Raw genomic sequence first — 25,508 nt, 5'->3', positions numbered from 1 at the left:
CTCCTCCAGTGGGGCTGTGAGTCTTGGCAGTGGCACTGTGTGCAGTGGAGCAGGCCCAGTCCCTCCAGAGACAATGACCATTCTGTGGCTCTAGGATGAGCAACGGCAGGGCACTTGGCTGTGTGTGTATGTGTGTGTGTGTAGTGGTAGGCTGCATTTGGATAGAATGTGGACTTGGGGGAGCAAAACAGTGTTACAGAGACTTGGGGCAATGGAAACTGGAGTGGACAAAGAAGAAACTCTCTCTAGAACCCAACATAATTTAAGGACTAGATTCCTACTTTTCCCAGGTTCATGAATTCAGCCTTTCTGTGACCATATCCTGGATAATCATAAAATCATCATATTCATGAGCACATCAAGATATTTATCTTCCTAAAACAGAATGGTGGGTTTCAGAATGCAATGGCTAACTAAAACTTACCACATTTCTCCAGGAGTTCAGCTGAAAATCAAACAAGTGGAAAAAAAATTAGCTGACATGGGTGAAAATGCAAATTCACCTTACTGATGACCCTTAACTCATTATCACCATGCACAGGTCAACAATCCCTTGTCATGTGAGGCTCAATGTAGTGAAATACTTTATGAATATATTAGGCCTTAGACCAGCTCTGTCAGTGAAAGAGCAGTGAGCATGTGAGAGGAGAATATTCAGGCCCAGGATACATTGTTGCCTACATGATAATTTAAACTAATTTTAAGCTAATTTATTATTTCACAGAAATAATTGAGTGAGGATTAAATAGAACCCATTGATTCATTTTGATTTCATGGGATTTCAGAATTTGGTAAAGCAGATAAAATCATGCTTTCTCTGGAAATTAATAGCTATGATTCTGGTAGTAGTAAGAATAACATTATCTGTAATATATGTTCAGGTATTTAAATATGCAAAATTTTACTCTTGAGTGTGAATGATATCACCTCGATAGCATTATCATAGGTAAATTGCAAATGAAAAATGCAGCTGAGTGAGATTAAAAAAAACTTCTGAAAGATCTTGGAAATCTTAAGTACTGAAATAATTTTAAACAGGACAGTCTGATTTCAGATCCCATTAATACACATTAAAGTCTAATCACCACTTATTAATCTCCTATGTGAACCAACATTAATGAATGGATGAATAAATTAAAAGGAACCACAGAAATGACACAGAATTTATTTCATTCCATGAAATAGTTTTTATTCAATAGATTAGGCACTGTTAGATTTGTATAATGGCTCAGGAATAAATCTGATTTGTGAATTTTAATACCAAATACTGAATACCAAGTAATCAGCTGACTTTTAGGCTGTTTGCTTATTGGAGCGTCTCTGAGTGGATTCCTTCTTAGCTTTCTTCCAGAAAACCTCCCACCTAACCATATAATGCACTCTCTGCCTTCAAGAAAATGTGACATGCGCTGCACCACCTGAGTGCACATCCGTTCGGCCTCTCAATTCTTGGCCAGTGTTCAGGTAACATTCTCTCCTGGAACAAGATCTGCGTGCTGGCCGCCTGGGCTTGCCTCTGCCTGGGCTAGGGAAAGACAGTCCCAGTGCTGATGTCCCTCTCCTCTTCCCAGGTCACCTGCTGGCACACTCTGGACAGCTTGTGGAGGTCCCTGCTGCCAGCCCTCTCCTTCCTCACCACCACCTCCCACTCCCTGTTCCTGCTCTTCAGCTCCTTGGCCTGGCTGGCCCCCTCCTCAGCAGGACCCATGGGCTCACTCCTCTTGCTGTGGGAGGAGTCACTCGTCATCACTGGGGGGTGCGAGGGAGGAGGAAGGGCTGAAGCTCCACACCACGCCTTTCTCCATCCCTGCCGAGGATTGTCTACCTTCTATGAATGCTCAATAAGGACCTTTCACATTACCATGATATTGGTTTAATTGTCCCAAAACATTATTTTTAGGTGATTAAAGGAATTGCTAATGGATTTTGGTTTTGTTGCAACAATCACAAATATCAATTGTGTATATGTTAAACTATTACATAGGTCAAAAATAAATGTCACTTACCTTTCTCTTGTTCTATTTCTTCTATATATGAAAAAGTACACAAAAACAATATTAACAAATTTCCTCTTGTTCTTAACAAAGACTATCCATCCCAGGATTTGGTCTCCATTTGACAACAGAGACCTGAGACCAAAGCTGGGTGTTCTAGTGTGTGTGACACAGAAAGGAACTCAGAAAGGAACCTGAGTAATAAATCATAACACAAACTGAAAAACTCTTTTTAACCTGTGAATATATTTATATGGAATATAATATTAAATATTAATATTAAAAGGATTATTAAAAGGATTCCCTTTGTGCCTTATAGTTTTGGGTGAGGTTCTCCAGCTGAGAAAACAGGCAACAATTAGTCAAAAACTCTACATCCTCAACTAACTTACTGGTACTTAACTCATCACCAAAGCATTAAAGAGTAGAAGACCTGTCAAGTGACCAGGAGTAAATAAAATAACTCAGGGCAGAGCCGGCCCGGGATGGTGTTTCCAGAAGGGCTTGCTTTATTCTGTCGATCAAGAAGGAGAATGCCTTTTGCATTCCACGTAAACAACATTTCTTAGAAAGCTCCAGAAACAGCAAGAGTGTTTACAGATGCACATCTTAGTGTTTTAAGGTTTTCACTCTTTAGCTGTCCTGAAGCCTGGGGTGTTCCAGGCTGGACCTTACCTCAGTCTCCAGTTTGTGCTGATTCTCCTACATAAGCACTTGAAGATGTCTGGAATTTCTCTGATCTTCCATTCATCTGCCTCACATTTGGAGTATTTTAGACATCAAGGGTAAACAGAGAAGAAGAAGCTCAGAAGCTTCTTTGGAAGCATCACAATAATGATCTCTGTTTCATAGTACCTAGTTCGTGTTTTCTCAAAACAGAAGTTAGGCATTTGACCAAATGTGGCCACATAACACATGGTCACTTACACTTTTGCTGCTGGCTATAAAAAGATCTACAACCCACTTGCTTTAGGCAAGAATCACTCTCATTTAATCCCACTCTAAGTCCCTCAGAAAGGCTTCCAGAACCTTATATTAGTAGAGATATGGGGTCATAATTTGTCTAGGAAGTACAGCCTCCCACTCTGCACACAGGGGACATCTTCTCACATCTCCTCGAAGCCTCTGCTTTACCCAGCACAAAAGCACTGAATACAGGTGAGGTGCAGATTTGAAAAGAGAAAGAGGAGGACCCTGTCTCAGCAGAGGAAATCTCTGTATTGATGACTTCCTCCTCCTCCTCCTCCTCCTCGTTCTGCTCTTTTATGGGTACTGGTGCTTGAAATCAGGGGCAAATAACCACTAAGCCACACCTTCAGCTCTAGTTTGTATTTTATTTAGAGATGTGGTCTCACTGACTTGGTTAGTCCCTCGCCTTTGCTGAGGCTGGCTTTGAACTCAAGATCCTCCTGCTCCAGTCTCCTGAGCTTCTGGGATTATAGGTGTGCACCCCCACACCTGGCTCTTTCATTCCTTGCTGTTCCATTCATCTGCCTGGCTCTGTGTTGACATTCTTAAAGGTAATCTTCTGTGCCCTTGAAACCACTGACCAGTCCCAATATGTCCCTTTATGGCAAGATGGACAACTTAAAGACTCCATTTGGAACCACCACTTTTTCCTATTTAGGTCCTGTACAGTCTGGCTGGTCCCCCATGGGCAGGCTCGTTCCTAAGCAGCTCCTGACCTGACTGTTCAGATGGGACTCTCTGTGGCCCAGAGGAAGCTTGTCAAATGAACATACCAAATTGCTCATACTAATGTATGACCAAGTCATTATAAAATATTAATTGCCAGGAATAACAGATTATATGAAAAATTAGGTTTTACAGAGTATTCAAACCTGAGATTCATAAACAGAATAGATTTCATACTTCTTTTATCCTATCTGATTTGATGGATGGAACTGGAGGCTATCATGCTAATTGAAAGAAGCCAATACCCCCAAACCAAAGGCCTAGTGTTCTCTTTGATATGCAGATGATGACTCACAGTAGGCAGGAGTGAGAGGAGGGCCATGATTAGTGTGTGGGACAGAGGGGAGAGAGGACTGGAAAGGCAGTAGAATTAATTTGACAGTCATCACTTTCCTGTATTTATATATGAACACATGACCAGTGAAATTCCACATCATGTACAACCACAAGAATGGGCAGTTTTTCTCCATGTATGTGTAATATGTCAAAATACACTGTACTTTCATGTATAACTAAAAAGAATGAATAAAAATATATGAATCAATAATCACGTTAAAAATGAATTTTAAAAAACATTCCATGAAATTTATCAGCCAGACACAAAATGATTTTGAGAAACATTAAGTGATCGATTATATGTCATTTCTCCTTAAATATGTCTATAGATTCAAAAAAATGCTAATCAATATCTGCCTCAAAAAAAAAGATTCATTCTTTCACTCAACAGTTAGTTATATGTCAGCCAAGGGCCAGAAACTCAGCAGGCCACCAGGTCTAGCAGTGAAGGAGAGGTAGCCCCACCTTGTCACCTGTATAGACCAATATGTAAGGTGACAGGGAAAGAAAGAGAATGGGAGCCCAGGGAGGGCTTTGTCCCACCCCAGGAGAAACAAAGAGTCCCCACTCTCCTGGAGGGAAGGCAGGGCTAACCTGGAGGTGACCAAGGACACAGAAGTTCCAGATGGGAAAAAAGTAAGTCCAAAGACCTACAAGAGGGCAAATATTATAAAGGACAAAGCTGACAGTGAGAGACATTGGCCAGTAGGAGAAGTAGGAGGCACTAGGCCTCACCTTCCCTCACCAGCAGTGAGGTGGCTATTCCCAAACAGGAATAGCTTTGCAGGGGCCCTGGGCAAATGATAACTCCAAAGGAAAGATCACCAGGAAAAGTCAACACCCTTGAGATGTATAGAGAGGCTGGCTGATGGAGAATGGCTGCAGCTACATGTGTCAGCCAAGTGGGGTGCGACCAGGGACCCCGAGGTCTGTGTTGACAGTGTGCAGACATGGTAACCATGTGTGGAATCCATCTATAGTCTTAACACGAAGCCAAAGCACAGATTAAAAGTAAGGGCATAGCCACAGCAAATGGTCAAGGAACACATAATATAAAAAGATAAAAATTGTGACATATGCTTTCAAGAGTTGTGTTGGTTATTGGAGTTAAGATGTTGAGTTTCATTCTGCCCAGTTCATTTCTTTGTGGTCAGTTAGGTTCTTGTTTGCTTAAAATAGTTTGTTAAAACTACGTTTTCTCACAGGGACCACAAAGCAAAACTTATAAAAGATGCACAAAAATTGAACAGTAAGGAGTTAGGATACTGTGGGAGAAAATCATTTAATCATAGATGCTAGGAGGAGAAAAGGGAGAAACCAGTAAGAAAACAGGCCTATGGCAGCAGCAAGCCCTGTTGCCATTGACTGCCTGAGTGCAAGGGGTTGAATCCTCTCGTTAGAAGACAGAGTTGCTGGAGGCATTGGAAACAAGCTGCAGCTTTATACAAATCACAGGAAAGTCACTTCACCCATAAGGACAGATACACCCACAGTGAAGTATTGGAAACTGTCTCATGCTAGTGAAGCTAAGAAAGAACTGAGTCACCTGGACTAATATGGATTTTTAACTCAAAACCATGTGGAGAGACAGAGAAGACCATTAGCCATGACATGTTGATATAGCAAGGAGAGCTACAGCTCGATAGGTATACACCTTCTTGTACAGCTGGAATATATGCAAGCTTTATTTGTCCTGATACCTCAACAAAGCTAAAAATAACAAGGTTGAAAGAGATTAAAAATAAATTAAATTAAAATATATTGTGAGAAAAATCATTAAAATATGGATAACTGGGTCAATAGTTTCAGATATTTTCTTTTTTTTTAAATTTTATTACATAAGATCAGGAAAAAGCCTTTAAAAAGTTCAGAGTTGATTCTGATACATTTGGCTAATATTTCACAACATAATAAAGCAAAATAATATTAAGGGAGAAATTGAAAACTGAATCAGAAGAAAAATTAAGATAAAAATTAATCAGAATTTTGTTGTTGTATTCACTTAGAAACAATCATAGAAAAGGCCAACCTAGAATATGCATCCAGGTTTAGGGTTATGGTTAGGATTATGGTTATGCTTTATGTGGCCTTAAAAAAATAAAATCATTTAATAAGCTGAGATATTCACAGTGAATATGCTTCAGTGTGATAATCTTAAAATTAAAATGTCTGTGCGACTACAATTCATAATATTATCAATGATAATTTCAGCAGATAACTAAATGACATAAATACACTTTAAACTAATTGATGATTATCATGTCTAAATTACTTGTAACATAATTTTAATATATCAAACATTTTCCCACAATATGTTTGCCTCCAAAACGTAAAGAAATTGTACTTACCTTTCTGCTTAATTAGCAGTTCTGTATGAAATGAGATAAGTAATAAAAAAAGGTAAGCCCACAGCTATCAAAGTTTGGGAGACTTGCTAGCAATCTTAACTCAATTCTTTCAAGCCATGACTTTATAAAAGATTAGCCAGATATGAGATAAGAATGAGGACAAGGCAGAAGAGATGCTGAGATGGTGTTTCCTCGTCATACCCAGGTGGTTTTCTGAGACTTGCAAAGCACTGTGGAGGGCCATTGCCCTGTGGCCTGTGTCTACCCCTGCCTCAGGTTTCTGCTCTTTTCTGTGGGGCTCCTTGTAAGACATTTCTCAAAGAACTCACCTGGTTCTTCTGTGAGACCTGAGCAATAAGGGACAGGGACAGGGTCCCAGGACCTGGGCAGGAGTAGGTGTGGAAAGAGTGGAAAGAGTCAGGATGCCCTGGACCAGCCAGTCCATCTGCAGGGCCACAACTGGAAGAAGTCCTGGGCATTGCAAAGATGTTTTTGTCCTTGAGCACTTCATAGGGTGTGACTTGGTGATGATAAAGAGCAAAGATTCTTTGGTTATTGGTGTGTGGGCATGGGGAAGAATTCTAAACCCCAGAGGGTTAGAGAGGATCCTTCAGGCACAGAAAGGCAAATGCAAAGAAAGCACTTCACATACAATTAGGGAGCCTTTCTTCTTCTCAAACCCAGGGAAAGGAGTAAGCAAACAAATCCAGCAAAATAATGAATAAGAAATAAGAAGTGGTAACAGCAGGCATTGGTAGAGCTCTTGATGGTGGACGGGGGGTGGGGGGGACAGGTGAGGCTGTTTTCAGATTGGCTCCTTTTCTAGGATTTTATGGATTTACTGCAACCTTTCCTTTAGCATTATTCCCAGTTTCTACCACCAGTTTCTTTATTCCTCGGATTCAAACTCATATTTACAACCTGGAAGGAATAACAGAGATAATAATCCAACAAAGCAAAGCGATGCTTGATCAAGCTCATTAGGGACACTAAGAATCCCAAACTCCCTATTGATATTTATTGATATTTTCTTCCTCAAATCTTTTCTTCAAAATCACCTGGCCTTTAAATTGTAGCTAAATACTTTAGCAGAGAAGAATATATGAATGACTCACCATGTGTCCCTTGAGCATATCTTAAAAACAAATATGTGCCCAAGTTAAAAGGTACTTGTCTAAAATCCAGACAGTTCATTGTTCCACAAGCCACCAAAGTCTATGACTTGTGTAAGTTGGGATTTACGTTTTTGATGTGTATGAGCTCAGATATGTGGCTGTGCTGAGTCACAGTTTACAGAGACGGATGATCTGGGATTATGATACCATCCATGTCAGATTGGGATGGGTCAGATGGGTTTGCCTAAGCACCCTCTCCCTCACCCCTTCTCTGGGTGCCCACCGTGGTACAGAAGAGAGTTATGGGTTATGGTACAGGAGAGTTATCTGGGTTATGGGACTCCCTGGGGGAAACACTGTCACAGGCATTAGGCATTTATTTTTAAATAATTTTAAACTGTCTGAAGGATAATTTCTCTAATATTATTAACTAATTGGAGGTAGAGGAATGGTCAAGACCCAAAGGAGATTTACCACCAACATTGTGTTTCTAAGCTCAGCTAGTATCGATGATTGTTACCAACGTTTACTCACCTGGAGGGGGCTCTTCACCTGAGAAGTGGCCTGCAGAGATCACCCTTGCACCTCAACTCTTTTGGGAATCTCTGCCTGAACTGGAGACCTGGAGAACCTGTTTTTCTGATCAAGCTCAGCATCTGCCCTCCAGATCCCTGGACTAGAACACAGGGCAGTGCTGCCCCTCTCTAATTTCCTCAGAACTGCTTTACCCTGTAAGCCTGGTGCCTCCCCCAGGACCAGCCTGCTCTGCCAGGGACATCTTTGCAACAGCAGCAGGACCAAAGGTCCTTATCTTCAGCTTGTAGCATCTTAATTATAATCCTTGGGATGAAGCAGGTGCACTTACCTGGTACAAATAGACCAAGTGAGTGAAACTGGAGTTTCCAAAAGGCTCTTTTGATTTTAAAATCAAAGCAGAATAAATTGTCCTCCTCTCAGAAATAAATCTCAGTCTATTTATCCTTCTTACATCTTCTTCTCTATTTGTAAGGCCCACAGGTAGGTAAGACCCAGATGTGGACACACTTGGTAACTGCTTGTCTTCTTGCTGGATTTGACCCAGTCCTCAACCTTGGACTAGTCTCCTACATCGAGTTTTAATACATCGACTTTAAACTCTGATGTTTAAATGCTTCTCAATATCTTCCTAAACTATCAGTGTGGTTTCTGGCCCTGTAGTGTCAGCGTCACTCATTAGCTTGTAGAGTCCTCATTTTTAGGACCAGTCTGGACCTGCTAAACCAGAAGTTGGCATAGGGCTCAGCTCTCTGCACTTTTAACAGCTGAACCTGTGGCACCCCAAAGATGGAGATCCTATGTTCTATGGGGTCCTCATAGAAGACTTGCTAGGCAGTGTGGTATGGTGATTCTGCCTGGGTTCTCTGGAACTGCCAAAGCACAGCTGCCCCTTGGAGATGTTGCTGGAAGTGTGCACACAGGCATGTTAAGCTGGGCAGGTGGCTCATCTTCAACCATGCTTTTCCCTGATCTGCTGCTATCACGGATGGCCTGAGTTCCTTGGAACTTTTTGAGCTCTCCCACTTCCCACACCTTCTCATGCTGGACAATGTGTTCCAGAGTCCTAATGGGGGGATGAGGTTCTGTGAGTTAAAACTAAGCCAACTCACCGTGCTTTGTCTTGAGTAGACCTAAGATAATAAAAGAAAGATGGATTGATTGGTGAGACTCACTGGGGCCTGGGGGAGCTGCCTTTCAGCTCACAAGAGCTCTGCAGATCTAGTTAGATACCAGGTCCCCACAGAGTTCCTTTCTGTAGTTGAAGCAGCCCAAAAATGTCCACATTCCTGTCTTTCCCAACTACAGAAAGCAGGATGCAGGAAAAAAATAAGGCAACAGAAAAAAAAAGCAACAATTTAATCCAGGAGTGGAGTTCAGGGCTTCTACCTCCAAGTCCAATGTAATAAGGAAAGCAGCTTTGCCTGCTCTGGTGCAGACTCTTTGGTGCTTTAACCATTGTGCAGTAAGTGGCCCAGTGGCAAAAGCTCTATTCCACAGCTGTGCCTTCCTCACCTCCACTTCCCAGGCTCTGCTTCACACCAAATGGAACCTAAGCATTAGGCAGAGCCTCCCATGCCTCCACCCCAGCTCCAGCTGTTCCCTAATCCACTTCCTCTTTCTGGTAACTCACATCTGACAATGTTGCATATTAATGAGTCACACACAGTTTGTTTATGTTTGGCTTATTTTTTTATGTAGTATTTTGAAAGTTTATCTCTATTAGAGAATATAACAGAACTTGTTTTTTGTGTCTGAATCTATGCCATATTTGTTCATCCAGTCATAGATGCCTGAGAACACTGGCACAAAAAGACTCAACAGATGCCTGTGGCTCTTATAAGTAATGTCACATGAATGTTCAAGGGCAGGTGACCTCTGTTCTTGACTCTGTGGGCACACACCTGAGGGGGAGTGCTTGGTCCTAGGATAATTCTGTGCCCAACATTTTGAGAAAATGCTAGTCTGCTTTTCACCAAGACTGCAGCATTTTAAATCCCATTAGCAATGTTCAGGACACAGAAGGAGAAGGAGGACCCAGACCCGCAATGGGTGGCGTGAGAACCACCTCACACTCTCAGTGACCTAAGGTCCTCCCATTAGCCCAGCTTTTCTGTTGTACAACCCTGAGGACCAAGCAGAATACAATGGGCCCTGGTGGTAACAAGACCAGGTCCCAACCACTGCAGCATCCCTGGACTGGACCTCACGCCAGGCACCAGAAAATTTAGAAAGTGGAAAATGTTACTTTCCCCATGGGAACTAGAGTCACACCTGTGTTGTCTGTACCCTTGACTTCTTCAGACACCTTGATACATGGACACTTGCTTCTCAATTAATGCACACTAAGGGATAAATGCCCACATTTAAGCATGAATATAGACATTTCTTGATAAATCAGTCATTTTTGACTTGAGGGTCTTACTGTGTTGCCAGGTTGGTCAAGCCATTCTCCCTCCTTATCCTGCCATGCTAGGACCACAGACATGCACCACCACACCTGGCTTAAATCATTCTTTTTATTTTCTAAGTTTTATTTTTGATTGTTTTCAAAAGGTAATGCATGTGTGTGACTCCCAAATCAAAGGGATACATAATAAGATACACTTTGTGGGGTTCCCTCAAACCTGTGCCCAGCTACTCTACCCCCAAAACCAGAAGTCTTTCCTAAGTAGAGAGGTGATGAAATTCAATTTGAGAAACCCCGGGCTGTCCTCATTTTATTTCATTTTTAGTATAAATACTAACAGGGATCTTTTTCATTCTAAAAAAAAAAACTATTTGATTTAGACAAATATTATGCAGTTATACTCTCTACATTTAACCACTTTCTATACTTTCTTCAAATTTGGTTTATGTAGAATCAACTTAATAAGAGTATATATTCCTTTTCCTCCTTTATATGATAAATCAGTGTGATAAGCCTATTCCACACACTTTTGGGTTTAATTTTGTTTGAGCTGAAAGAGTGAATATGTGGACCCAAAACAATGTATCTTAAAAAAAGAGATGATTCAGTGTAGTGAAACAATTGTTTTGGATATATGCTCCTAACAATTGGACATGTTTAAATGTTTAAATGCTTCACACACTCTCACACACTATTTGATATTTTTCTGTAGTTCAACCTGATATAATTATCAAATTAAAATAATACAAAAAGGAAACAGTGAAGATCATAATTTGAATGAGATATTTTGAATAAATGATGATTGGTGACATTGAAGTAGTACATTTGGAAAAATTTTTCAAATTATTAGACATGTTGTCAAATTATTTGATCAATAACCAACATTCTTCTTATATTTTTCTATTGGATTCTTTTCTGGCTTCCAAATACTATTTTTGGTTCCTTCAAACAACTGTCCATATTAAAAAGGAACCTGTCTTCTAAAGTTGCACAACATTAGTAACATCACATTTTGGAACAAGCCATGTGACACTCTGGGCAAGTCTCTGTCAAATGTCCCTTGCAGAGACTGGGCTCAAGAGCAGCACATGCACAGGGCAGGCATCTCTTCCCACCCTAGTTTCTGTCCATCATGTATGAGTACTCCCTTTGCAGGAGTAGGGGAAGTAAATCATGCAGGTGGCTCTTCAGGATACTGCAATGGGGAAAGCATCCGTCAATAGAGGGGTCTAAGCCAGCCACATCCTGGTCATACAGGAGGGCTGGTCAGGGCCTGGACAGCACTGGCATTGATACTGATGGAGGGAAACCTTCCAACAAACTGGGGGATATGCTGGAAGGAAAGGCAGGCAAGGCCTCAGCACTTCTTCCAGCCCTCCTGGGAGTGATTCTTTCTGATAAGCGTTTTCCCTTCACTGCCCACAGATGAGCAGTTGGTTCCCATCCTGCACAGTTCCCAGGGCTACCTAGGTTTCCAACAGCTGTCTTCAATCCCAGCACTTCTCACCTGGAGTGAGAATTGGGGCATGGAAATAAATTCTCTCAGGAGATGCTTTCTTTGGAGACTGGGAAAAGGTAGGCAGGCGAATGCAGCCCTGGCCTGAGTGTACTTTAAATCTGTCAAAATCCTGTGACTATTCCCAGAGGAGTCACCTGAGCCTGATCCAGCATGCACCTTTCAAAGTTAGAAAACACTGGCACTCTGAGGACAGAAGAAGGTGCCCTAAAGCTTACCAAGGGGTTCTGCTAAGAGAAAATGCCACAGCCTTCAGCCATCTTTGGATGGAGAGACAGATAAATAGACAAACAGACAAACACATACATCTATAGAAGGTTCTAGTTTTTGAATGCAACTATTTAAGTGACGGATCTGAAAACAATCCCACAGACACACACATACTTCTTGTGATGAGGTGGCTGCCTCAACCAGGAAACCTGTCATCTGAGAAAGACGCAGGCCAGAAGGTGATGGTGAATTCTGTTTCCTGTTCAGGTTATTCCTTCTCAGTTTTAATTCTGAAGACTTCCCCTCATCCACTCCTGACATTCTTGCAAACCTTCCACACCAGTTCTTTGGTCTGTCCCCACTCACCTTTGTCTTTCCTGGAAAGCAGAAACACAGCACAGATGACTGAAGTGAGGACCAGGACAGAGACAAGAATGGCCAGCACCACCATCCAGGTGCAGGAGCTGGAGAACAAGCCCTCTTCAAAACAGGACACACTCTCAGGGTCATTGGACCACGTGTCTTTCTGGGGACACTGTCAGGAAGGGCCCAGTTTCCCAGTCCGGGCCCCTCTCCTTGTAATCCTGAGGAATCAGGGACCCTGAAGAGACCCTTGCTGCCCTGCGACTTCAGAGGTATGGAGACACAGAGGATTTATTTTAAAAATTTTTAAGAAATTTTAAACACAGTGAAGATACAAAACCAATTCTTCAGCCATCTATGTATTAAGAACATTTCTTAAAATCAACACAAAATTCTACATATCTATGGGATGCTATGTGAAGTTTTGATACACATATGCAGTGTTTAGTGTTCAAATTGGGTTAACATTCATCTCTCTCTAAATAGTACTTCTTCTTGGTGAAAACATAAAAAAACCTTTCTGCTAGCTTTTTAAAACTGTGGTGTACTTCATCATCATCTATCGTCACTCTACTGGACAACAGAACACCCAGACCAATTCCTTCTTTCTGACTTCTTCCCCATTAACCACCTTTCCATTATTATTTTACTAAAATTAGCATCTCTGTATTGTGACTTGTAATTATTTTTTAATAAGTAATATCTTCAAAAGCACCATGTTTCTCCTTCTATCCACTCCTCTCCCTCCACTAGGTAATCCCTAAGGGACTTTGTCATGAGGCCTCTCTATGCAATTGACTTTTGCATATATGTATTTGTGATCATAGTAACAATGCAGAGGAGTCCTGGGAGCCTCTCTAGGATCGAGGAGGGGTTGTGATGGTTTGGCAAATAGGTTTCCTGTTCAAGATTCTAGAAACAGAATTCTATTCCCCTCAGGGCCTCTTCTGGAATGGCCATGGCCAGCAGTACATAGAGACTGTAGTGTATTGGACAAATATTTTTAACAATGGATCAGTTCAAGAGAGACATCAAGACCACTCATTAAAGGACTCTATTTAACTATGAAGCACTGTATACTTGAAATTCTGTAAGAGAGTACATCACTAACTACACACCACATATAATTAATATGTGAGTTAATGAATGTTAATTAGCTTTATTAAGGCAATACTTCAAAATGCATGTGCATAACAATGTAACCTGTCATACCTTACATAGGGGACCTTTACTGCCAACAACTTTTACTTAATAAGATTGGTTCAAAACAGGCCTTAGGACACTTGTTGATGGATTACCTTGATCCAAAAATCTTAGCAAAAGGCTTATAAATGAATCAATTGGAACATTATTACTTATATAGTAATTGCTTCCAACATAAATATGAAGAACTATATTCTTTTTTCTATTTTATCTTCTACATTTTCATTTTCAAAAATTCTGTATTACTATAATTTTTGCTGCTCTAATCTCAGCTCATCATTTCCTGTTAAATGTTTATTCCTTTCTTCACTGAATAGTTCTGAGCAGGAGGCTCCATCCCTTTGCTCTCCTCTGAGCTTATGTTATTAAAATTAATACTTTTTTAAAGAAGTAATTTACTTCTCTGACATTAGTGCTTGTCTTCTTCATGATTCCAACTTTTCAAACAAATGTGACTTCCAAGACTAAGGCACAAAATAGTGTTGACCCAAAGTCCTTCCTTAGTACTATTCTAAGAAGAAGGAATATGAAAGAGGAATAAGGAGGATAAATATGAAATAAGCCCAGTTTTTTCAGGGGCTTACCCTCCTAGGATGACGTGCATGACCAAAGTCACACACAGTGAGTGGAAAAATTGATAAAATGCCTCAGGCATGGCTTCTCAGAGGGGACGATGCTAGTGTCTGGGCATGCAGGTGTGGCACCCAGCTGGATACAGGGAGGAGGAGGAAACAGAAGGGTGAATGTCCAGAGCCCTGCTGTAAACCTGCAGGTGGGCAGAGAGGAGGTAGCAAAAGGTGACCCTGCAGGAGCCAAAGCAGATGGGGTGTCAGGAGCCATTTCTTCAGACTTGCAGACCTCAAATCCAGACATTTCCTATTAAAGGACTGTGCACTGAACAATCTTGGCAGACTTCATGCCTACACAGTTGCTGTGGGAGGGCGCAGAAGCTGTGGGGTCTTTTTGTGCCAGTAGCATGACTGTATCAGCTAACCTCATAACACTCTATGGAGATACCCTTTCATTCCTGCTCCCTAACACTTGGGCACTGGGAACAGGAAGGTCAGTCTCACCCAAATCTGCAAAGCTAGAAAGTGATATGGAGAGGAACCCCTCAATTCATCAATGTCAACTGCACTGCATTTGTTGGCAGTGATTTTCCTGGGCAGTGGGCTGGATGGTCAGAGGAGAGCACTGGCAGTGTCCTACAATGCTCCCTTACTCTCTGAATGCTTTTTCACAGGCAGGCATTCATATTCTTGTAAAATAAACCAATGGCATTTCTTTGCCATGGAGAGAATTATAAAACAGGACAGAAGACATGTTTTCCTAGCTCTCTGAGTAGGAGGAGTTGCAAACTGGCGAATGGCTAAATCCTTTTGGGTTGTCCGTGGCGAGGCTTTGCTACCCAAACCCTCTCTCTCAATGGCCAGATCTTAAGAATGTGATGTGAAGGGCACTGACCTGCTAAGGAGACACATACTCCCTTCTGAGAGCTGAGGACAGGGTTTCTTATGAAGCAGGTCACATTTGCACTCAAGCTCTTGTCCACCATGATGGAGGTTTGCACTCCAAACAAGCTGTCTCCATCTGTGGTCCTGGTTTCTGAGGCTGGGGTCAGGTGCTGCTCCAGAGAGTCCTCCCAGTGCACCTCAGGCTCTGGTTACCACCCCATGGATGTGCAGGTCAGCTTCAGGTCGTCGGCATCATCAGTTTCAACAGGAATATGATGGGTTGACCCTGAGCCTGGAAAGTGAAGAGGCAGACACAGATTCTTCAAGTTCTGAGGCACTTCAAGTGGTGTGAACTTACGTCTGCTGATCATCTTTGTAAACTGGGAGTGGGAATAAAACTAATCAACCAATCCATAAATAAATACTGGCCACAAAGGACTTTAGGGGGAATAAAGTAAATCACCCATTTCAACATTTAACATATGAGTCCCTATCGTCCTTTTTATTTTTTCTCTCCACCCTTTGAAGCCATACTAATCATTTTATCTGGTTATTTGGAAAACTGGACACCAAACTCGTTATCAATCCAGGAGCAGCCTTTGCAGCTGCCCTTGGTGGTGATGAGGACCCAGCAGGAGTCCCACATCTGGCCTCCAGGCCTTCATCCTGGCCCTTCTCAGAGGAGCTCACCACTATGTTCCTGGATATGGTCGGGGCCCTCTGTCAGCATGGCCATCCCTTGCTGCACAGGCTGTGGAGCACTAAATGCCTGGCTGAACTGCGGCATGGACTTGCCTGTAACTTAGTGTCAATTAGGTTTAAATGTGAAAAGCAGTTTGCACCTAGCAGCCGCCACTCTGGAACACACACACCTGGGCAAGGTAAGCCTACCTGTGGCAGTGGCCATCCAGGAGACCACATGCCCCAGCCCCTTTTAAGCTAGAAGAGGCCTGGAGCTTCCCACAGGGGCTGAGTGGCAACTGAAGTGCTGTGGACTCTGTTTCTAAGGAGTGCCCCTGCCTCCTTCCCCTTCCTCTTTCCTGGGGCTACAGTGCAGGGAGACTGGGAATCATCCCTGGTAGTGAAGAAGGAGTCCATTCCATGGTGGGTGCAAGGTCAACATGGACTGTGGAACCTCACAGTTCAGATGCTGTGGCAGATCTGTGCCCAACACCCCTGTACTTGAGGTAGGAAACTCTGCTATAGGACACTCGTTTGCAGGTTAGTGAATAATCACAATCTTTGCTAACAGAAATGATAAGATACAAATGGATGTACCTGGGGTTAACCTGCCCATTGTGGGTTGAGTTTGGTTTCCTATAAAGACATGGTCAAGTCCTCACCCTAATACCTGTGAATGTGACATTCTTTGGTAACACAATCTTTTCAGATAATTGGTAAAGACTAGGTTGAGTTGGATTATGGTGGGTCCTCATCCCATTTGACTGGCAACTTTTTAACAAGAGAAAAAAAATTAGACCTAGGAACACAGGGACATTAGCCAAGCAGATGTGGAGTTTGAGACTGGATGGTGAAGCTACAAGCCCAGGGACAGCTGGGTTGCCAAAAGCTGGATCAGAGAGAAGAGCTCTCCGCAGGGCCTTGGGGCCTGGCTCTCCAACTCCTTGATTTGAACTGAAGGCCTCCAAAAATGTAAATAAATCTAGATAAATAAACAACTTCTGTTGTTTCAACCAAACTTGTTTGTGGTGAGTTGTTAATGGAAGCCCTGAGAGTCTATTGATGACCCTCTCATTTCACCTCCTGAGGCCTTGCTAATTGGGCCCTAAACAAGCATCTGGAGTAAAGATTGAATGTTCAAGCCCACAGTGACCTTCACAGCAGGGACCTCAGTGTCTGAACAGGAAAGGGTCATTTCAGAAGCTGAGGGCTTTGAGAAGCAGTGGGGACACCTGCTTTGCCCAGTGGCCCCAATTTCTGTTCTGCCATGGAGCAGCACAGCAGAGGCCGTGGCTTCAGCTCTCAGGACACCAGCTCCTTTTCCCTATGACATGGGTGACACTCTCAGCGTCACTGAGAGAAGCCAGGGAGTAGCTGGGGCTCTATGATAAGAACATACAGCTCAGCATACAGGGCTGCTCAGTGAAAGAAAAAAGAGTAGTTTCCAATTGTTCTTCCTGGCCCTTCCACTTGAAAACATGTCCCTCTGTGTCTCATCACTGGCTATGTCCTCATGAGTTCAATAAAGATGGGCTTGTGTTTTGTATATTCTAAAAATACAGAGCTCAGTTAGTAGGACTTTATAGAAACATGGCTTCAAGGTACCATATTTTCTGAGGATAAGAGAGTAAGGTGGTGCTCTGAGTCAGGCCACTGTGCCCTGTGTTACCTACTTTGAGAATCTGAGATATTAAATCTGAGACCATCCTGGGGGGGAACCCATGGTTTTTGCCAGTGCAAAGAGACTGAGGATATGACTTGACACCCAGGCTTTAAGTGGTATTTCCTCTCTCCTAAAAGAGAATTTCAACATCTGCCTGCGGCTTCCCCAAGATGTTAGTCCATGGATCTGTGCTCCTGTGAAGCTGGCTGGGGAGTGGGATAAGAATGAGCCTTGGCTTTAAGAATTCAGCTTTAGAATTCACTGAAGACTGGAGTTCTGCAAAGATTTGCACCTGCAGCACCCACTGATGGTTAAAGATGGGGGACAGTGTGGGGGTCTTACTAAACTCAAGGTGTGGGAGAACCTTTTCTCTAAGACACAGTAGACTGGGGCTGCCCAAATCAATGACATTTCCAGCAGGCACTAATTTCTGACCTTGAACCAAACTTCACTCCTCTAGGAAGAGGAAAAGGTGAAGATATGTCGGCCAGAAACCACACATCCTAGACCACCAAGGACACTGAGGCCTTCTGGAAAAGAGGGCCACAGGCTCAATCCAAGGACCTGCTGTTCATCTGGAGCTGGGCTCTGGTGAGGCCTTCTAACCTGGTGCAGCAGCCAGCACCACACTGCATGGTGTGGAGACCAGTGGGTGTGACCCAGAGGGCTCAACCCAAGACACCTGGTCTAGACAGGCTAAAAGACATGCTCACTGGGAGGAGGAGAAGAAACAGGCTATTTCATATTCCTGGCTTAAGTAAAGATAACAGCAGGTTCTCAGAGTGATGGTTCCCACTGTCATCACCAGGACATGACGAAAACTGCAGCCTGCCTGGAGGTGTGCCAAGGGTTGCTGCCTCAAGTAGGCAGCAGAGAAGCTTTTCTTTGGAGGATCATCTCATGTTTAGAAACATATTTTTTCACTTACCATTGCAGTATTTATACTGTGATGGACCTCAGGGCCTGTGATAATTTGGGAAGGCCTGGCCCTTCATGAATTTTGGCTTCACCATGTGCAGCGTGCTGTGAAAGTTGCATCCTAAACTCTATACCTACTGAAATACCAAGCAGTCCACCCGCAGAGAAGTCAGTAACCCGCTTTGGGCACAATGGGGACCCAGAGCATGATAAGGAGCCCAGTGGAATTCATTGCTATAGCTAGTGCTCCATGCCAACAGTGCTCTGGGAGAGGCTGACATGAGTTCCACCTCGTTTTCCTCAGCATTCTACCTGCACTTTGTGCTTGAGTGGAAAGCTCAGTTTCACTTGCCCTGACTTGGGAAAGCTGTGGGAGTGGAGCATCGGGGCTGCCCCCTGTTTAATACAGGAGGTGAGCAGGTCCAACCTGCCCTCACTTTGGAAGCTCAGTAGGCTCAATGCCCTCCAATGGTGGTGGCTGCTTTCTCATGAGGCCCCCTGTGAGAAGGGAGATACAGAAATTCTTTCTGAGGCCTTAAGACTTGTGAGAAGAAGTCTAATCCAGGCTTAGCCTCTCACTAAAGCTGGGCCCTTCCTTCCTCCTTCATCTGGCAGGACAGATACTTTCCTGGGGTTCATATCTGAGCAGAAGCAATACATAAATGCATGAACTTAAGCAGGACCCAAGTAAACTAGAAGGCAAAGGTGGGCAGCACCACATATCTGGATGTTTTCTTGCTTTTTAATGGGTCCTTCATTTATTCCTCTGCCATTCCAGAAAACAGCATGAAAAGGAAAACTGAAGTCTTTATTGAAGTTGGGACCCTAGTATTTAGATGGACGTGGGAGATGGGAGGATTCCCAGCTACTCTCTGAGTTCCAACCACTGACATTTGACTAATGAAGAACCTTGTGACTGAGTGTCTGCCTGAGCCTGCCACTTCCTTCACATTACTTTTAACACTAGGAAGAGAATCTTTCCAGTTAGGATCCCTAAGGAGAAAGTGGAGCAGCTGCCCAGGAAGCCTGAGCCCCCTCTTCCCTGGAATACCTGACCTTAGGCACCAACCCCATGTCAATCAAGTAGGTGGGAGTCCACGGCCACTGTTTGTGGTCCATTGGGATCTGCTTTCCCTAGCTCTTCTCTGGATTTTTAGCAGTTGATCCCTGTTTCATGGACTTGTTGGCTTTTATGTGTAGGATTAAATTGCCTAACCACTTCACTATTTATTAATACCTTCTATTGTTGATGAACACGCATGTTGCATTCCAAGACTAAACACTGAGGTGAACTGGGTGAAGTGGGCTGCATAAAATATTTACACAGAGTCCACAGGGTTCTTTGGATCCCAGAGTCCAAAGGACCCCTGTTGCCTCCAGATGCTCCAGCTGCTAGTGACCACCTCAAGAAACAGGAGAAAAGACATAGCTTGTTTATTCCACCCATTCCACAATGGTCCTTAGGCTGTAACTCACAGCCTTACAGGAAACCAGGTGACCCAGGAGGCAGGACAGGCCATCTGCTGGTCAGGTGGCTGCAGGAAGAAGCCTGACCAATAAACAGTGTGGTAGAACAAAACCATCACAAAACCTCCAGCTCAGGGGAAATGACTAACATGGCTCCAGAATGTACACAGGGGAAAAGCTGAGAGGGAATTGGTGGCAAAGTCAAAGATGGTGGTTCTGCTCCTGACTTCCTGTTTTATCTCAGCTGCTACAACATGGTGTACACTCAACAGATGCTTGAAACACCTTCAGCTTGTAGGCAGGATAAGACTTTATTTAATTTTACAGTATTGAACTCAGTACTTCAGGCATGCTAGGAAGGAGCTCTGCCACTGAGCTACATGTCCATTCTTGGGATTTAACATTTAAAGCAAAATTTTTATCTAGGTGACTATTTAAATTCTTATTAAAGCAGTTTGTGCTTAGAGACTTTTCTATAATTTGCATGTCAGTAATTAAAATTTTAAAAAGATTAAAATTAAATTCTAAACTAGAGTGACCTAGAAAGCCAGTGAACGACATGAAACAAGGAGCACAAGCAGCGAGGTGGAGGAAAGTTCAGAGGGGGATCCACAGCACTGACCAGGGTGATGGTTTTGACACATCAATTGAACTCTGAGCTTCAGGTTACATCCCCATGAATGATAATGTCTCACAGAATCCACCTGAAGATCACACGAGTAAACACACACACACACACACACACACACACACACACGCGCACACACACACACACACACCATGTGTTTGATAAACCAATCCAGACTAACTCCTAATACATGTCACTGGTCAGGCGTTATAGACAGTGTGAGAGTGGAGAGGACTGTTGACATTGGTGAAGTCTGGAGTTTAACAAAGAGGGAGTCAGGACAGGATGAGGATGACCCAGAGCTGTTCCCAGAGAGCTCTGCTGCTTTTTTAGCTCTAACTGCAGTGTCCTCCAGGCCCCAGAGGATCTGTGAACATACATGTCTCATCCAGTCCTCAGTGAGCATCCTAAACCAGGAGTGACACCACCCTCCTCTTTCTGGTGAATTAGCCAAGCCACACTCCCTGGCCACCTGGGTGAGGCACAGCATCCTCTGAGGTAAGTTCATCCAGGCAAGTGGCCCTGGAGCTCAGGGCCATGGCTGTTCTGGGCTTGCTGTCCTGCTGTTAAGGTGCTCTGAGGTGCATTTCCTCATCTTTCTCTATCACCTGTTTTTCTGGAAAAATGTTTTCACCATAAAACTTTCATGTACATTTATTTACTGTAACATCTTAAATTTTGAGTTTTTATTTCCAATTATTTATGGACATATAATGTTATATATTGCTTCTTATGCTTCAGATGGTGGTACGAAGCTGAATTACTTGCCCTGAGACTAAAACTTTGCAGAGGGAGAAGGGCTAAGGTAACTCCTGAGGTTGCAGTAATGCTGAAAGCAAGTGTCCTGAGCATCTTCATGTTTCCCTGAAGAAACATGGTGAGTTGACCAGACCCAAGCTGTCCATGGCAGAGAAAAGACACTGCATTCCAAAGACACTAAGGAAGTGAGGTGCTCGGCTGCACCCTGGGGTGGGACATGGCCCTCCCTAGGATCACTTCTGTGATGTTAGGCAGAGATCCTGAGACCCTGGATTGTCAGTCTGTACTAGGAGGAAATAAGAAGAGTGGGACCTCAGAGGCTCTGAGGAAGGCAGAGCATTGTCAGAAATTCCTGGGTGCTTCTGGCTAATAATGTGGCTGTGTGTTTGTCTACCAAAATTGTCACCAACTCCCCAAGTTAAACATGTGCCAGGCTGTTCCATTGAAACCTATGCAGGTGCCTGGAGAAGAGTAAGAGAGCAGGTTGGACAGGCCCAGGATGCAGAGCAGACTGGGTCCCTGGTCCTCTTTGTTCTTTGGGTTCTAGGCTCTGGAACAGTGGCAAAGCCTCTGCCACACAGCCCACTCTCTCCTCTGTCCTCTCAGAAAATTATGCTGCTGTCTTCACTGAAGCTACTTGTGTCCATTCCTTGCTCCACTTTATCCACAGAGGTTGATAGGACAGAAGGTGTGATTTCAGTTCATGGGAAAGATCTCAAATTCTCCAAAGAGCTCAGCCTTCATCTGCCAACAGGTTAGAATTTCATGGACAGGAAGTCTATCTCTCTATCATGTCTCTCTCCTCTGTCTGTCATCCACCTAATACCCGCTACCCACCTACCATCTCTGTCTCTGGGCCTGCACCTCTCCTGTTGTCCACTTCTGCAGTGGGTCTCAGTCATGCTGTACCCTAGGGCTACAGCACCAGAAGCCGTGTAGTGTGTCCACTGTTTCAGTGCCTCCCAGCAGGGGCTGTCAAAAGTGGACTATCACATCTGATTTAGGAAATACTACAAGGGAGAAAATGTGCTTCAACTTTCCTTTCTTAAAGTAAAATTCCTCGGAATTGTAGCTACTACTTGTCTTTCTAGAGAGAAGAGACATCAGAACCTCAAGCTGATAGAGAAACAAATTTAACAGTTAAGCTTTCAGAGGCAGAAGATTGGAAAGACTTAATCTCTTTAATAGAAAACATGGAAGAAGCCATTATTGATTTCCTTAAGAAAGGCGGAAATGTTCATTGCCCTTTTTACTTATTTTGTTCCTATTTAAAAATCCTGCCTCAAATATTTTGGGTGCTGTTTTTCCTGTGGTGAAGTAGAATGACCTCTGGAAGTGCAAGCCAGGTTAACAAACTCTTAGTGTCTAGCATCTACAGAGAGGCGGCAGAGCATCAAGACAGAGCAGACAAATGTGACCTATCTCTGAGACCTGTCTGTGTGGTTTTGTTAACTCACTCTCTCCATGAAAATTGATTGTGGCTATTGATAAAGCAGATGGTGTTAGAAAAACAGCCAAAGTCTTTCTGGTGAATAGCAGTGATCCTTGAATGCTTGTTCTCCACCTGAGATTGAGTGCAAATGACAGAACTTGAAGATAAACCAGGAGGAGCCCTGGCTGGGCTGAAGCAGATGAGCCTTTCCACAAAGCTGTGTTTAGTCAGGGTCAAACTGATAACTATCTCAGACCATTGTTTATATTTGCCTTTATTTAAATACATATTTAGAATTTATTCATTTTCTATAAATAACACAAAAATTCTCAAAACTAAATACTTCCTTTAAAGTTTATTGTAAGCTTTACTTGCATGTCTTTTCTTATGCAATCTTAAAAATCAAGTATTGGTTATATAAATAGGTATCCAAATTGGAGAAATGAAGTATGGAATCTCACAGTACAATAGCAGTGACAGGGGCTGAAGATGTGGCTCGAGCGGTAGCACGCTCGCCTGGCATGCGTGCGGCCCGGGTTCGATCCTCAGCACCACATACCAATAAAGATGTTGTGTCTGCCGAGAACTAAAAAATAAATATTAAAAATTCTCTCTCTCTCTCTCTCTCTCTCTCTCTCTCTCTCCCCTCTCACTCTCTCTTTAAAATAAATATCAGTGACAGCCAGGTCTAGGACAGGTTCTGAAGAGTAGGTAGTGCAGATGTCAATCAACAGCATGCCTGTTTCTTTATTTGTGAAAATCAGAATTCAGGAAATTTTCATTTCTTTGCCTTACTACAAACTCAACACACCTAGTGTCAAGTATCGTTCTTATTATGTCTCAGGCACAGTGGACAAGAAAGGGGAGGTCAGAGGTAGCAAGAGTCAAGGTTGGAAACAAGTCATGACCTTGGGTGTTTATGGATGGGTGCCCCTCAGGTCTCAAAAGGTTTGGTTCTGTGTGAATACTGCAGTGTGCTGGAGAGAACAGCAGAGTCATTCCAGACTCACAGAACCTCCTTGCATGTCCTCGTCATATAGGCTTGGGGGGTTCAAATGTTAAATGTGCATTCCACAATTTATGTCTCAGCAACTTTTTAAACATTTCAAATATACCATAGAGATCTGAGAGTTCTTAGATGCCAGCTAAAACCAGATTGTTAAACCAGAAATATTAACACTTATTTCACACTTGGAAAATTTAAACTCAGGAATTAGTGATTCCCCTTGTTTGCAAATTTCCCCTACTTTTTTGAGCAATGATTCAGAAAATATGCACTTGTCATTGACAAACTTTTTTTTTTTCAGGAAGTTCATGAACTTGAACTGTTGAAACCTCACTACAAGTTACCAACTCACTTCACCCACAGGTGAGCTTCTAGATACTTTTTAAAAAATATAGTTTACTATAGGTCTTCTGAACTCCTAGGATCTACAAGCTCTGGAACATCCTCTGGTTGGCACAATCAGGCTGGTGAACAGGTGTGTGGGAGCTAAGAAGTCACTTCAGCCCTCTGTACAACATTAACTCAAAGCTTTCTTGGTGGCCAAGGTGGAACATCATGGACGTCACCACCTGGATTACCAACCACACAGAGTGGGCAGATTTCATCCTGGTGGGACTCTTCAGGAAATCTCAACACCCAGCTCTGCTTTGTGTGGTCATTTTTCTGGTTTTCCTGGTGGCTTTGTCTGGAAATGCTGTTCTGATCATTCTGATACACTCCAGTGCCAAACTCCATACCCCCATGTATTTCTTCATCAGCCAGCTGTTTTTCATGGACATTATGTCCATCTCTATCACTGTGACCAAGATGCTCCTGGATCAAGTGCTGGGTGTGAGTACCATCTTAGTCCCTGAATGTGGGATACAGATGTTCCTCTACTTGATACTAGTAGGTTCTGAGTTTTTTCTTCTGGCAGCCATGGCCTATGACCACTACATGGCCATCTGCCATCCACTTCACTATGCAGTCCTCATTAACCATAGGTTGTGTCTCCTCCTGGCATCTGACTGCTGTTTCCTGGGATCAGTGACTCCTGTCACCATGACCTACCCATTCTGCAGATCCCAGGAAATCCAGGACTTCGACTCTGAAGTCCCTGCTGTGATGAAGCTCTCCTGCTCAGATACCTCACTCTATGAGACACTCATGTACCTGTGCTGTGTCCTCATGCTCCTCATCCCTGTGACAGTTATTTCAGGCTCCTATTCCTTCATCTTCCTCACCATCTACAGAATGAACTAAGCAGAGGGCAGGAGGAAGGCCCTGGCCACCTGCTCCTCACACATGATGGTGGTTACACTCTTCTATGGTGCTGCCGTCTACTCCTACATGCTTCCCAGCTTCTACCACACCCCTCAGAAGGACATGATGGTTTCTCTGTTTTAATCCATTCTCACTCCTGTGCTGAACCCTTTAATCTACAGTTTAAGGAACAAGGTTGTCACTTGGGCTCTAAGTAAAATGTTGAGTGTTGAGTCTTTCAGGAAAGAGTAAAGTAAGGGATTTGGATTTCATGGTTTCTCCTTCTCTCCACGTCACATGATGAAGATATCCTGGTGCCGTCTCTTGTGTTCCTACTCCACAGTGCTGCACCCCTGTGCTCCTTTCAGGGGTGAGCCTCCTTGTCCACTGCTTGTGCATTCAGAGTCTTCATGCAGCTCCATGAAGTTGACAAGGACTTTCTCCTTCTACGGGAAAAAATCGTATTATTAGGAAACACATTGTTGATATTTAGAGAATGTGGTGATGAGTGCTCATCTGATGATGGGCAAACAG

At 43.2% G+C, this 25,508-nt stretch overlaps 1 protein-coding gene across 1 annotated transcript; it reads left to right on the top strand.

Moving 5' to 3' along the window:
• Nucleotides 1-24,287: 24,287 nt before the first annotated feature.
• On the top strand, nucleotides 24,288-25,226 carry LOC101968712 (olfactory receptor 2T5). The gene is given in 1 exon segment (XM_005342317.3): nucleotides 24,288-25,226. A coding segment is annotated over 1 exon segment (939 nt).
• Nucleotides 25,227-25,508: the final 282 nt, after the last annotated feature.

This window comes from Ictidomys tridecemlineatus, chromosome Y (assembly GCF_052094955.1).
Source record: "Ictidomys tridecemlineatus isolate mIctTri1 chromosome Y, mIctTri1.hap1, whole genome shotgun sequence".
In the NCBI taxonomy this organism is placed as follows: domain Eukaryota; kingdom Metazoa; phylum Chordata; class Mammalia; order Rodentia; family Sciuridae; genus Ictidomys; species Ictidomys tridecemlineatus.
This window is presented reverse-complemented; position numbering and strand designations above follow the sequence as displayed.